The sequence below is a fragment of the Carex rostrata genome, chromosome 2 (assembly GCF_964058835.1).
Source record: "Carex rostrata chromosome 2, lpCarRost1.2, whole genome shotgun sequence".
NCBI lineage: Eukaryota > Viridiplantae > Streptophyta > Magnoliopsida > Poales > Cyperaceae > Carex > Carex rostrata.
The window spans coordinates 7,567,430-7,581,676 of NC_135919.1; the positions used below are offsets into that span (position 1 = coordinate 7,567,430).

At 30.5% G+C, this 14,247-nt stretch overlaps 1 protein-coding gene across 1 annotated transcript; it reads left to right on the forward strand.

Moving 5' to 3' along the window:
* Window positions 1-5,822: 5,822 nt before the first annotated feature.
* On the forward strand, window positions 5,823-9,226 carry LOC144572280 (uncharacterized). Its single transcript, XM_078321786.1, has 2 exons — window positions 5,823-6,098; window positions 8,525-9,226. Exons 1-2 carry the CDS (start codon window positions 5,930-5,932, stop codon window positions 9,067-9,069), a joined length of 714 nt encoding a protein of 237 aa, XP_078177912.1. The 5' UTR covers window positions 5,823-5,929; the 3' UTR covers window positions 9,070-9,226.
* The last annotated feature ends 5,021 nt before the right edge of the window (window positions 9,227-14,247 follow it).

The following is a 14,247-nucleotide window of genomic DNA, read 5'->3' on the forward strand; positions in this document are numbered from 1 at the left end:
AATGATGACCTAACTAAAGTGAGCAGGATCATAATTTAATTATATTATCTAAGTTTGAACTCCCAAAACAGAAAATTTCACCAAATCTCCGCAGGATATGCAAACTAAATACTCCAATTTTTTTTGTTTTTTTTGTCAAATACTATTGTGATGTTTCTTTCTTTGTTCATTTGACTATTAAAATACTGCGTGTTGTGTAATTAAATTGCTATTATTATACCCTGTTTTTATGTGATAAAGTAAAAAAAAGAAAAATGAAAGAAAAAGATAGAGAAATTAGCAAAATTTAAAATTAGAAAATTTGCGGATGATAGATGCACAAATCATTATTTCTGTCCAACTAATGCAAAATTAGTTTTGAAAATTTTCAATTATGATACAAAAAAGAAGTTTTCACTTTGTTTCTGGTACTGACAATTCATATTAACACGTTCTTAATTATGTTTTTATGATGTTAAAGTTGTGTTCAAGAAATCGAGTAGACTATGTCGAAGTGGGCTTAATTGGGCCTCCAGCTTAAATCAGTGGCGTTTTTTGGGCCAACATAATTCTAAGTCAGCTATAACACTTTGTAAAACTCAAGTAAACTTAAAAGAGTGAGTCTATGGTACTATGCATATTACGATTTTGGCACCGTGCTACGGCTCTATATTTGAGTTTTCAAATTCTAACAGTCGATCCGAATCGTTCATCTTGTTCTCCATATTAATATGTGTTTGGAGACCAAATTTTACATTTTTTGAAATTTTTTTACTATTTTTTTAGATTTATTGAAAATCACTGTTTTTGGATGGTCCAGAATTTTCAGATCAAGTGATTTTCTAAATATCTAAATAAATAGTAAAAAAATTTCAAAAAATGTAAAATTTGGTCTCCAAATACATATTAATATGGAGAACAAGATGAATGGTTCGGATCGACCGTTAAGATTTGAAAACTCGAATATAGAGCCGTAGCACGGTAACAACCCGTGATATGCATAGTACCATAGACTCACTCAACTTAAAATATAAACAAGAAATAGCTCAAAGTCATGATGACCTAACTTTATATCTCAACCAAACGTTAATAATTTAAATATTTTTTTAACTTTAAATCTCAACTAAACACTATTTTTTATATCTTTTCTCTCGTGTTTACTTGTTAAACACGTAGATGTTCTGATATGATTTTTTTAAATTGAATGTCAACCCTCCAATTAAATAATTTACTCTTTTTTTATTCTAAGCATCATTATAATGTTTTTTATCGTAGAAATTTAAATTTATTTAAACACATATTCGCCAGTGCCTCTCTAATACTCTCTATCTCACAGAATCTACGTTTTCTCCTCTTTACTCATTTTTCCAAAAACTTTCCTAAACTCCTTTATTTGATTGTGAGATACTCAATTTTCTGATTGATTAGAATTTATTTTCATTTTTTAAATATCTTTTAAGGAATTGTTTGGTTGATTGATAATTGATCGGTCATGTCTCCATTTCTTTCTATTTTTAATATCATTTAAAGTTAAATATTATTTGTCATTTAATGATCTCAAATAAATATGTTATTTTGTATGAATTTTTTTATTTTGTTCTTTTATAATACGTCTATGTTACAACCTATGGACATGATACTTAGTAGATGCATTCCGATTGTAAGTTTGAACGAGTCCTTAATTTATATTCGTAATTTCACATCTACTGTAGTTGCTTCGATAGCACAGTGATGTCATGTCATGTCATGTCATTACTTAATTTAAACCGATAGATTAAAATTAGATGATCTGGATTGGATCTAGCAAACTACTCAAAGTATAAGATCGAACAGTTTTTATTTTTTAAATATGAAATCAGATTGAATTGAATTCTGAGAAAAGGTTTAATACAGAAGTTTTCAGTACTTCTCTTCAATTAATCTTCTTTAACAACCAAAACTATTTAAGATTGACATTTAAATTTTTGTAAAAAAATTATTTAAGTTAGCAATTTACTTTTTGTAGTGCAATGTTGGGATAAAATTAGTTTAGATTTTTTTTGATGGACTTAGCTATTAAAAGATCAATAAAAATTTAACTTTTGTTATTGATTTAGCTGAGAGAGAAAGATCAAGAGCAGAGTTTAGCTTATTAATAGCTCTGAATTAGGTGATAGAGGGGGCACCTAAATACTATTAAGTGGACACGAGATTATTAATATTAATTATAAAAATAACTTTTCTCAATTTTCCGTGCATTTTACTTTTATTTTGTTTAGGGCTGCAAACGAATCGAACTAAATCAAATTTACTCTAGTTTGAGTTTGAATAAGATTCGAACTGAATTGATTTGATTTGTTTCAGAACAAACTTAAATCGAACGAATTAATTATGATATATTTTCAAATCAAATTGAACTCAATCAAATCATGAACTATGGATTTTCTTGGCAGCCACCGGTAGTTTATGCATTAGTTTTCTTCATACAGAACAAAATTCACGCGGTTTCCTTTTACCTTTCACGAATTCACACTGATGAATTATGGGCCAGTCCAAAATTCCCTTACCTTTTACGCTACTAGATTGATTAAAATCACGGCATGGACCTAGTCAAATGAAACTTAATTATTTTCATTGTTAATTTGTTGCACTGCTGAAGCATTTTCCTATTATAAGTTATCATTATAGTAACAATTTTGAGTTCTGATATAAGTTTGGTTCCTGCATTATTAAAGATTGATGGTTGAAGCCATTAGTTGCATTGTTTGAGATTCTAATCTAAATAGTCCACGAACCAATTTCGAACGAACTATACCCAATTTGAGTTTGAGTTTGAATAAGATTTGAACCGAACCGAATTGGTTTGAATTGTTTCATAACAAACTAATTTTGAATCAAATTAATTACGAACTTTTTCCGAATCAAATTCAAATCGAATCACGAACTACAAATTTTTTGTGCAGCCCTAGTTTTGTCTAATTTTATCCGTTATTTTGAGAACTTAAATAGATTAGTTACATGTATTAATTAAATAGAAAATAGTATGAAAATGTGTAAAAATATAAATCTTAGCCGAATTAATATTTATGGTAAAAAAATATAAATGTTGTTGGAATAGAGATTGCATGAAATTAATTGAAAGAATTACTACAATTGCTGATAGGAAAAAAAAGAAGAAGACATTTTGTAATTTCAAGGATAAATATATATGGTCTAAGTAGTGCGGATTATTTTTTAGCATTAGAAGAAAATAAAAAAAAAGGAACTACGTTCCAAAATGTATTCTATATAAAAGAAAAGGAGCATTTTCCTGAAGATTCTTATTTTTACTCATTTTATATTACCCAAAAGAAAAGAAAAATATATGTTACCTTACTCTCAGATATGTGCAATCATAATACAAATATGTGTGAGCAAAATAAAATATATTAGTGTTGGGAAATTAAATAACGGGAATATCAAACCATGAATTAGTATATTTTATACGGACAGAGTTTGCGTTTTATATATATATATATAAATCAATCTTCCTGCTAAATTTCCAAAAGAGAGTCATACAAAGTTTCCATTTTACTCAGAGGCAATTCAAATTGCAAACGGCTATTAGCCGTTAATCAATTTCCTTTTATAACAATTCATCCCTTCCAAACAATATATCTATATAAAAAAAAGATCAAAGAGAGATCTCGTTATATAAGTTGTGAAAAATCTAATGAGATTTTCTCTTCGATTCTGAAAATCTGTATCATATCTTTTCATTGGATTGACAAAATCTCTCAAAACCAAAAATAATTAAATCATGTCCAGCTCAAACTCAGTTGAAGGCAGTTACAGCAAGAGATGTGCAGCTTGCAAACACTTAAGAAGGAGATGCGCTGAAGATTGCATTCTCGCGCCATATTTTCCCGCAACGCATCCTGAGAGATTTGAATGCGTTCACAAGATTTTTGGTGCTGGAAATGTTGCCAGAATGTTGAAGGTATATTATTATAGTTCAAATGGCTCAATTAAATTTTTTATAGAAGCATGCGTGTGTGTGTCATCATTAATATTATGTTTCAGCTATAGAATTATTTGAACAAGTGAATTATTTCATTGAATAAATTGCAATTCTTATCAAGAAATTAATCAAGTATTTAAGTATTCGTCATTTACTTATGAATGCATATATATAGTTATATATATACTGAACCTTTTTTGCATTTAATAAATTGCAATTAAGTCTCTCTGTTTTGGACCAATTTATACTAGTTCCCTGCATTGAAATGTTATATAAAATGAGGTGTATATAATGGCTACTGGGGGGGGGGGGGGGGGGGGGGGGCATAATATCCAATGCAATTTACTATGACATAATTAAGGACTATAAATTAAATACATTTAAGTTGGCTAATAAGGTAGATAAAAGTATGACTAAAATATATTTTAACAATATTGTGTAATAACAAAAGTAATATTCAATCAATTTGAGAAAAAATAATAAAATTTTATCTCAAGTAATAAGTCCTCCCCCATGATTTTTTTTTTTTGTCTTTTATACTTTTAAATTTTTACAAAATAACTACTATTAGCCTCATCATAAAATAAATTTACATACAACCTATTCATCAATTTCTCATTCTTAATTTTATAATTTCTCCTGAGTACGCAATATTTTTCTGTGAAAATATGAACATAAAATTAGTGAACCTTCTTTGTTATTAAACAAGAAAGTTTTTTCTTAGAATATGATACTCTTTACAAATTATCTCTTCACATGTAGATGCTCCCGGTGCATGAGCGGGCCACAGCTGCAGACTCACTTTCAAGCGAGGCATACTGGCGAGTGAAAGATCCGGTCTACGGAAGCGCAGGAGTTGTAATCCAAATTCAACAGGAAATCTCTGCAGCTCGGTGTGAGCTGGCAAGAACCCGGGCCCAGATATCCATGCACCAAGCTCATGAAACACCTGAGCCGCAGCAGCCCTCCCCTCCGGTTTATCTCGGTGCACAAGACAATAACTTGATGTTTGAGCCAAATGATCCCTTCAATTTATCCTAATTAATTTGATGGATTCGCTTCAGTACCAGCATTCTGCTAGGAAATGAAATTGCCAAGTTTAATAAGATGTTTTTCAAATTGATGTTTCGCTAAGCAATTTATTTTGTGCTAGTTGATATTAGATTCTTCGTTTTGTGCTAGTTTTGAAAATGCTTGGCCAAGTCTCCAATTCCAATCTGAAAACTTTTAAATTATAAAGTGAATAAAGAGTTTGATTTCACTCAAGTAAATTATCAAAAATTCGTAGTATTTCACTTAGAAACATCAATAGATGTAAATTTGTTTAGTGTTGTGCCGTACTATAATTAAATTTGGAGAGATGATAACAACATGTGAATGATTACGTTGTGACTACATATACTATTTGGTATGTTCAAACGTAACCGGTTATATATGTTTGTCACGTATAGTTACGTTTAACTATATTTTTATAATTTAAATTAGTTTATTTAAAATTCACCATTCAATCAAGATCTAATAGCCTTGATCACACGTGACTCGCGTGATCACATGTTGTGTCATGCTCTGATTAGATCAGTTTGTATGTCGTGACGTATTAATTTTCTGAAATATTATACCGTACCGTCACGTATCCGATCTTACCTTTTTACATCTCTACTTGTTAGTTGTTACACACATATATTTAATTAACCAGGTGACAAACAGTGTTATCTTTTTTATTTCTTTGGGAAGAAACCTCCAAAAAACAGTCACATGTGGCCTCTGAATTTCAGAGACAACATCAAATCAACAATGACAATGGGCACTTTGCTTTGCTGCTTGTGCTGAGACTATTTCTCACTCCACACAATGTTCCAAAAAGAAGGAGAATCCTTCACATGCAACTTGTCTTCATTTTATACATTTACCATCTATCTCTCCTCTCCTCTCACCTTCAATCAGCATCATTTGAAATCAAACTAATTAGACATGAGTACAAGAGCTTTGTACATTGTATTGCCATTGCTTGGGTTATGTCTGAATTTGCTCTCAACTGATGCTTTCCAAAATCCCCTGTCAAATATAACCGTCGTAGGCTCGGTGTACTGTGATGCTTGCTCCAACAACACTTTCTCCAAACACAGCTTCTTCCTCAAAGGTGAGCTCAATTGCTACCTTCATGACTTCTAAATTTTTATTTCATGTTAGAAAATCACTTTTCCTATTTACTGGGTGGTTAAGAAAGTTTTCGGCCTGGCCAGCTGGTACACACAGGGTACCATTATGGTACCTTGCGAAAAATTTTGAACCATTCGAAAGTAGTGATTTTTACCTATTTGAAAAATAGTAAAAATGTTCTACAAAATGTAAAATTTGGTACCAAGTACATTTTCTCATTTTGAGCGGTTCGAATCGCTATTTGGACTTTGAAAAAAGAGATATTGATCCATAGAATGGACTGATCCATGCTTTGCAAAGTACCATAGTCTCACTCTAGTTATTTTCTGAGTTCTGACATATCATATTTCTTTGGAAAAATTAAGATTTTGGTTCCTGAATTTTCTTAGAAAAAACAAATTAGTCCATGAACTCTCATTTACAGTAACTTGATTCCTATTTTTTTTCAAAATACTAAGTTGGTCCCTAAATTTTATTTGTACCAAATCAGGAGTTCAACTTTTGAAAAAAAAAAAAATTAAGTTGATTCTTGAACTTCTCTCAAATTAATCAAACTAACCCTTCTAACTTTTTTTTTTTAAAAAAAAATTTACAAGACCAATTTGGTCCATACAGAAGTTTAGAGGTCAACTTTATCAGTTTTTCAAAATTGAAGGACTAACTTGGTTTCTACTTAAAAAATTTAAGGACTAGCTTAGTGCAAATGAAAGTTCAGAAACTAATATGATATTTTTGAAAAATATTAAGGAACCAAAACCAGAATTATCCTGGTTTTTTTTTTATGAACAAACGGGCAATTGCAGTACAATTTATATGCCGTTCTCTTTGAAAAATAACAGTGGCAATATATATATATATATATATATATATAGAGGTTGGCTACTCTACTTACATAAGCATATGAGGGTATATATTTATAATTCATTTTTTCGTTTTCAAAATCTAAAAAGTCGATCTGAACCGTTAGATGTGATATCTATATTTAAATGTGCTTGGAGACCAAATTTTATATTTTTCTGAATTTTTTTACTATTTATTAAGCCACATTGAAAATCGCTGATCCAACGGTGGCTTAACAAAACAGTAAAATCAGAAGCCACCGTTGGATCAGCGATTTTAAAAGTGGCTTAATAAATAATAAAAAAATTCAGAAAAATGTAAAATTGGGTCTCCGAACACATTTCAATATAGAGATCACATCTAACGGTTCAGATCGATTTTTTGGATTTTGAAAACGAAAAAAAAACTTATAAGCATATACCCTCATATGCTTATGGAAGTAGAGTAGCCAACCCCTCTCTCTCTCTCTATATATATAGACAATATTTTTGAAGCCTATAAGGTAGGGGTGCAAACGGATCGGATACGGATCGGATAGTGCTCAACCCATATCCGTATCCGTATTTTTTTTCGGATACGGATACGGATCGGATAGTAACCGGATACGGATACGGATCGGATATTAAACGGATACAGATACGGATCGGATATTTTCGGATACGAATACAGATACGGATATAATTCAGATTTCTAATTCAAAATATATATCTAATTAACTTGTTACACCATTACAAAATATATATCTGATTAACTAAAATTCACCAACATAACTATAACTTTAATTAAAAATACCAACACAAAATATATTGTAATACAAAAAATAAATAGACACAAATTTTTTTTCTCAAATCTTAACATATCCGGATGGAATATGCTAGCATGCTATGCATAACATAGAACCCGTCCATGCAACGGTCCGGATTTCGAGTTTTCAAAATCCTAATGGTCGATCCGAACCGTTCATCTTGTTCTCCATATTAATATGTGTTTGGAGACCAAATTTTACATTTTTTGGAATTTTTTTACTATTTCTTTAGATTTATTGAAAATCGCTGTTTTTTATGGTCCAGATTTGCTGAAAACAGCGATTTTCAATAAATCTAAAGAAATAGTAAAAAATTTCCAAAAAATGTAAAATTTGGTCTCCAAACACATATTAATATGGATAACAAGATGAACGGTTCGGATCGACCATTAGGATTTTGAAAACTCGAAATCCGGACCGTTGCATGAAAGGGTTCTATGCTATGCATATCATGCTAGCATATCCCTATCCGGATATCCGAAAAATTAAAATATCCGTATCCGTATCCGTATTCGATTCCGAAACTCAACCCGTATCCGTATCCGAATCCGCATAAAAAAATCCGTATCCGTATCCGAATCCGCAACTATCCGTATCCGAATATCCGAATCCGCAAAAATTCGGATACGGATCCGGATTCGGACGGGTAATATCCGATCCGTTTGCACCCCTACTATAAGGCCAAAATGGTAAAGAGTACTGTTATAAGGTAAAGTTAAGGTAAACAATAATTCTCTTATACTGTCATCATTTGAAAGCAGGTGTGAAAGTTTTAATCCAATGTCAGTTCAAAGTAAAGAGCGGCGCAACCGAGTCGATTTCCCTTGAAGCTGAGAGAACCACCGATCAATACGGCATTTACAAACTCAACATACCGCCAGTTGATGGGTTGAACTGCATAGAGGGACATGCTGTCATGTCAGCATGCCGAGCCAGTCTGATAAACAACCCGTCCCCTAATTGCAACATTCCTGGCATGAAAGGCTCGACTCAGCATCTCGCAATCAGGTCTAGAGATCCCAACATTTGTTTTCTAAACCTTAATGCAATGAACTACAGGCCAGCCAAGAGGAACAAAAATTTTTGTGGGAGTAGTATGAGAGCACCAAATAACGGTTTTAGTTCGTCGATGTTGTTCTGGCCGTACTTTCCGTTGTTCTGGCCACCATGGCTGAGTTATTTGCCACCTTTTGTGAATCCACCATCAATTCCTTTTGATATACCAGAATGGCTTTTGCAATTTCTTAGGCCACCTTTCTTCCCATTCCCTTTGTTTCAGGCACCATCTCCTCCATACAACCCTTAGTTATTACTATTGTTACAAACTTAATTACAAGTGTATGATTTGCGTAAATTCATCAAATTTGATGAGATTTTGAAGTTTGGTTTGGAGTAATTATTCTGTATGCTTAATTAGTTGGTAGACTTAGCTACTATTAACTTTATTTTGCTGTTATGTAGAAGGTTGCATCCAATAAGCTAATGAAGAAAAAAAAATTATTCTTACCCGTCTTATCGCATACAGTGTAGGATGGGTAAATGAGTAAAATTGTGCTATTGAATAGATTATATATGGGTGATTAGTAAAACTATATCATATCATGCATCATCCCATAAAAATATATATTTATTTAATTTATATTTTTTTTATTATTAATAATTACGGCAGAGGATAACGGATGCGAAATAATGTATTCATGGATGGATCCACTAGTATTGAATGGTGGCTAATTGATCTTCATTTTTGTTTTTTTTTTTCTAAATTGATGTATTTATACAAGATTTTTTATATAGTTTATAGTAAACTGTTATGGATACTTTGAAATTGAATAATTGATCCACATTCACAATATTAAAATCTTATATATGTTTGACTTTCATAGTTTGGAAGTTTGACTCTGTCATGTCTATGCCAATAAGCTAACGAAAAAAAATCTTATTTGTATCCGTCTTATTAAATACGATCTGTTAAGTACATAAAATTGTACCATTAACACCCCTAAACGACATGTTAATATGTTATCTTGACAGAGAGAGATTCTATCAGAACAAAATGCTGAAAAACAGTTGCCTTTTTGCTTCTATTTGCACAAAAATCAGAAGAAATGATATGGGATAAAAGGCTTATAGGCTCTGCAGTAGAAGCCTTTGGGCTGATATGAGCCCATTAGAGCTTCGTACTTAACTTTCTTTTGCTTTGCTTCGTTGAAACTTGAAAATGACTCACTGCATGATTAGCTACAAAATTAATAATCACAGAAATAAAAAATGACAATCAGAGAGAAAATATAGAGGAAAAAAAATGAAAACCAGATAGAAATTATAGAGGGGAGAGAAGATTTCAGCGGGCTAACGTAAATAGTAGTACTAGTAATTTCAACGCAATGTGAAGAATTCAATTTTGTTGCCACAAGTTCATATTGATGTTAACCAATAGCCTAAATTTAATATAAATCATTATTTTAGTTATCCAAAAACCATGGATACACATGTTAATGAATAAAGATTGACTAAAATCAGAAGCAGAGTTAGATTTTCAAAATAGAATCAAATAAATACGAGGATCAATTATATAAAAGTTTCTATAGAAAATAAGAGTTACTTTTACAACATCATAATATTTTAATCTAAATTATATATAAAATTATATAAAAATATAAAATTTTAAAAAAAAAATAGACGTGAATTAACTCTTATTGGTTCAATATACATCCGCCTCCTCCCCCACCAAGACTCTTAGGTTGTGCTTCAGAAGGTGGTATGCAGAGGGAGAGGGGAGGAGATAATTACTGTGCGGAGTTAGAATTTCATTGGACCGTATTTGACCGGTATCGTTCACTCGCTTTAAAAAGGAGGAAATCAGAGAGAGCGGAGAAGAGTGATACTATGTATACGTTGTTTTGGTGAAATTTTTTACTCCCAAATTGAAGTGGAGGTGAGGTGAAATGACCAATTTCTCTTCCCTTTAATAGCGATTTCACTTCGTTGATTGAAACACAGCCTTAATTTTTCCAACTGGATGAAATTGTGATTTCAAAATGTTATTAATTCTCTAATTTAGTTTTGTCAGAGGATTTTGAACAAACTTTATACAAAGTCAGACTCAAACTGCCTATCTGTATTGAAATTCATACGAACATATTTAAAATTTAATAAATTTCAATGTCCTATAAATATGTGTGCGAATTTTAACAAAAATTCAACAATTTAGACTCAATTTTAGACAAGACTTTGTTTAAAAAAAATTTAGACAAATTACCTCACCCATTAATTTTGCTCCATCTATTGAAAATTTAAAACGATTTATCACATGAATTTGAAAGTCGGACTCTGACATCGAAATGCTACCGTTTCTATTTTTTTTTTTTTTACAAAATAAATAAATATTTTTAATCAATCGGAAAAATGAAAATATGTTTCTGATTGCATGATAGTTACCGCACATTAAATCGCAGAGCATCTTCAATGGTTTGCAAATACAATTGCAAAGTTCTTGTTAACAGTTTCATTTATATTTTCAAAAATGTTGAACCCTTTTAAAATTTAAAAGCTTCCTCCATCAATGCAATTGATTAGGAATTGCAAGACAATTGTCAAATTGAAGTAGCAAATAATTGCAAAATAAATGCATTCATGAAAGAGCAGTAATTGCAATTTTTTTTTTTTAAATAGTAACAACTAAGTTTCTCACATGAAAGTGTTTTTGAAAGGGTTCAATATTTTTTAAAATAGAAATGAAACTGCCAATAAGAACTTTGCAATTGCATTTGCAAACCATTGGAGATGCTATGAAAGCTTTCAAAAGCACTTTCATATGAGAAAATTGACGGTTACTATTCTTTAAAAAGTAAAATTTTGCAATTACTACACTTTCATAAATGAATTTATTTTGCAATTAGTAGCTACTTTCAATTTGACAACTGTCTTGCAATTGCTAATCAATTGCATTGATGGAGATTCTATACAGTTCTTAAGAGTTATTTCATACAATTCAACACTTTAATTTTTGCATTCTAACAATTCTATTTTAACTTATAATTAAATTTTAAAAATATTCTAAATAAATTAGTTCATCGACAATTAAATCTAAAAAAAATACATTGAATTAAATTTATTGTAAGTGATGGACAATACCATAATAAATTAATTTGTTGACAACTAGTCCTAACTAATCTATTTTTTTTTAAAAGCTTTGCAGAAGCTGCGAAATTGTGAGCAGAGCTTAAATTTTTTATCTTTGAATAACTACCGTCTTAGAATTTTTTCCTCTTGTTGACGGACTCGACCCATAATGGTCCTTTTCTAACTCAAAGGAAATTTCTAGAAGCCCGAAAACTCCGTTGAAATTTCTTATTTTCAATATAATGACATATAAATTTAAAATCACAATAATAATTTCATATAATAAATTAATAACCAATTAATAAAATTCAACACTTAAATTTTTGTCACAATCTATCAATTCTATTTTGATTTGAAAATTATTTATAACGCGTAAAAGAACCACATCAAATATGCAAGCTTACGAATGAGATTTTATATGGATGCAAAAAATAAAGCGTTGTGACGCTAAGAAACCACACCAAATATATTATTACAAATATTTGGTACGATTATTTTTTCATGTCATCCAAAAAAATTCGTTATCATTTCATCTCTTTAAAAAACTTATCATTTCGTTTCTAAAAATAATAAAACTACACCATCTCGTTTAATACATTTCAATGAACTCTAGCCATCGGTTCTCTTTCATCTTTTGAAGTCGTTTCAACGTGATAGACTTTCCAAAACATGCATACGAACTTAATTAATCTAATAAATAAGGGGAAATTGTAGGTCAATATAATTAATGCTACTTGCATATTACGCTAATCTTTTGTAATGCTCATGTAAGCAACAATTTACTGTTCTAAGAGTTTTACATCGTTAGAGATATAATAATGATAAAACAAGAATAAATATAAGCCATTTGGTCCCGAAATTTTTAAATATACCATTATACAAAAAAAAAAATAAACCAAACCACAACTTTCTCTCAAAATTTCGAATTTTGACATGGCCACATTCCCAAAATGCGGCCACTTTTCTGCGGGCCGCATCTAGGGGATGCGGCCACCATTTTTTTTTTTTTTTTTTTTTTTTTGCTTTTTTATCTTCTTCGTGCAGTTCAATTTGAACAGGGAAAAAAAAGGGGTGGCCGCATCCCCTAGATGCAGTCCGAAAAGAGGTGGCCGCACCTAGGGGATGCGGCCATGTCAAAAATCGAAATTTTCAGAAGTTGTGGTTGTTTGGTTTATTTTTTTTGAAAGCATGGTATATTTAAAATTTTTGCATTTGGTCAGAATAAGAAAGGAAAAAAAATATGGAATGTTATTTGTCATTTAAGGAATTTAGAATTAATTAATTAGTCATGTCTTTATTTTTTTATATCATTTAAGGAATGTTATTTGTCATTTAATATGTTATTTTGTATGAATTTTCTTTTTTATTAAAATAGGTTGAAAAAAATGTCATCTGTCATTTAGTTTTATTTATTTTTTATAAAATATAAGCAATTTGATCAGAATAAGAAAGGAAAAAAAAATGAAATGTTATTTGTTATTTAAGAAATTTTGAATTAATTGATTAGTCGTGTCTTTATTTTTTTTATATAATTTAAAGAATGTTATTTATCATTTAATATGTTATTTTGTATGAAATTTTTTTTTTTATTAAAATATGTTAAAAAAAATGTCATTTAAAGAATGTTATTTGTCATTTAGTTTTTATTTTATTTTATAAAATATATTATTTTTTCTTATAATATGTTTCCGTTACAACATACACAATATTAATATTTTATTATGAGCTAAGTAAAAGATTTTGAACTCGACAAAGTAGTATGTGGATCCGGTCCGGATAGAGGTTCGGAGTTTAATCTAGTCCCCATCCCCCATAAACAATATTACATTTTTCAATGTACATAATAACTCTAGAAAAAATATAGAAAATATTTTAAAAATACATGTAATTGAGTCGGGGCTGGCCCAAATCCATGTCCAATCCGGTCTAAATGTAGACTGAACCCGACTCTATTCGACGACTTCTTCAGACCGGACGGACTGACAATTGGGCCGGACAGATAAGTACGAGTTGAGTGAGTCCCAAATTCCCAATAGTCTATAGAAAGGTTCTCGGATCGTCCGATTTAGACTCATATGAGTCTGTATCTTATCTTTCAATGCGCAATACAAGATTCTCATTCTCTCATATATCTCAAATTTTGAATTGATATGTGAAAAATCTGAATTGTTCAAATTTTTACTGTGTAAATCTTAAAAACAACAATTAATATATATTGCTTCGTTGATTTCGAATAAGCACTAAATTGAATATGATTTTGCTTTAGATAGACTGAATTTTTTGTCACAATACCAACACTGCGTACAGAGGCGGATCCAATTAAGCACAGAGTAGCACAAGTGTTCTACTCGGGAAATTTTAA

Coding starts and splice junctions, on each gene's coding strand:
- LOC144572280 (XM_078321786.1), top strand. CDS start 5,930: ATGAGTACAAGAGCTTTGTACATTGTATTGCCATTGCTTGGGTTATGT. Junction 6,099..8,524: donor ACACAGCTTCTTCCTCAAAG/GTGAGCTCAATT, acceptor ATTTGAAAGCAG/GTGTGAAAGTTTTAATCCAA.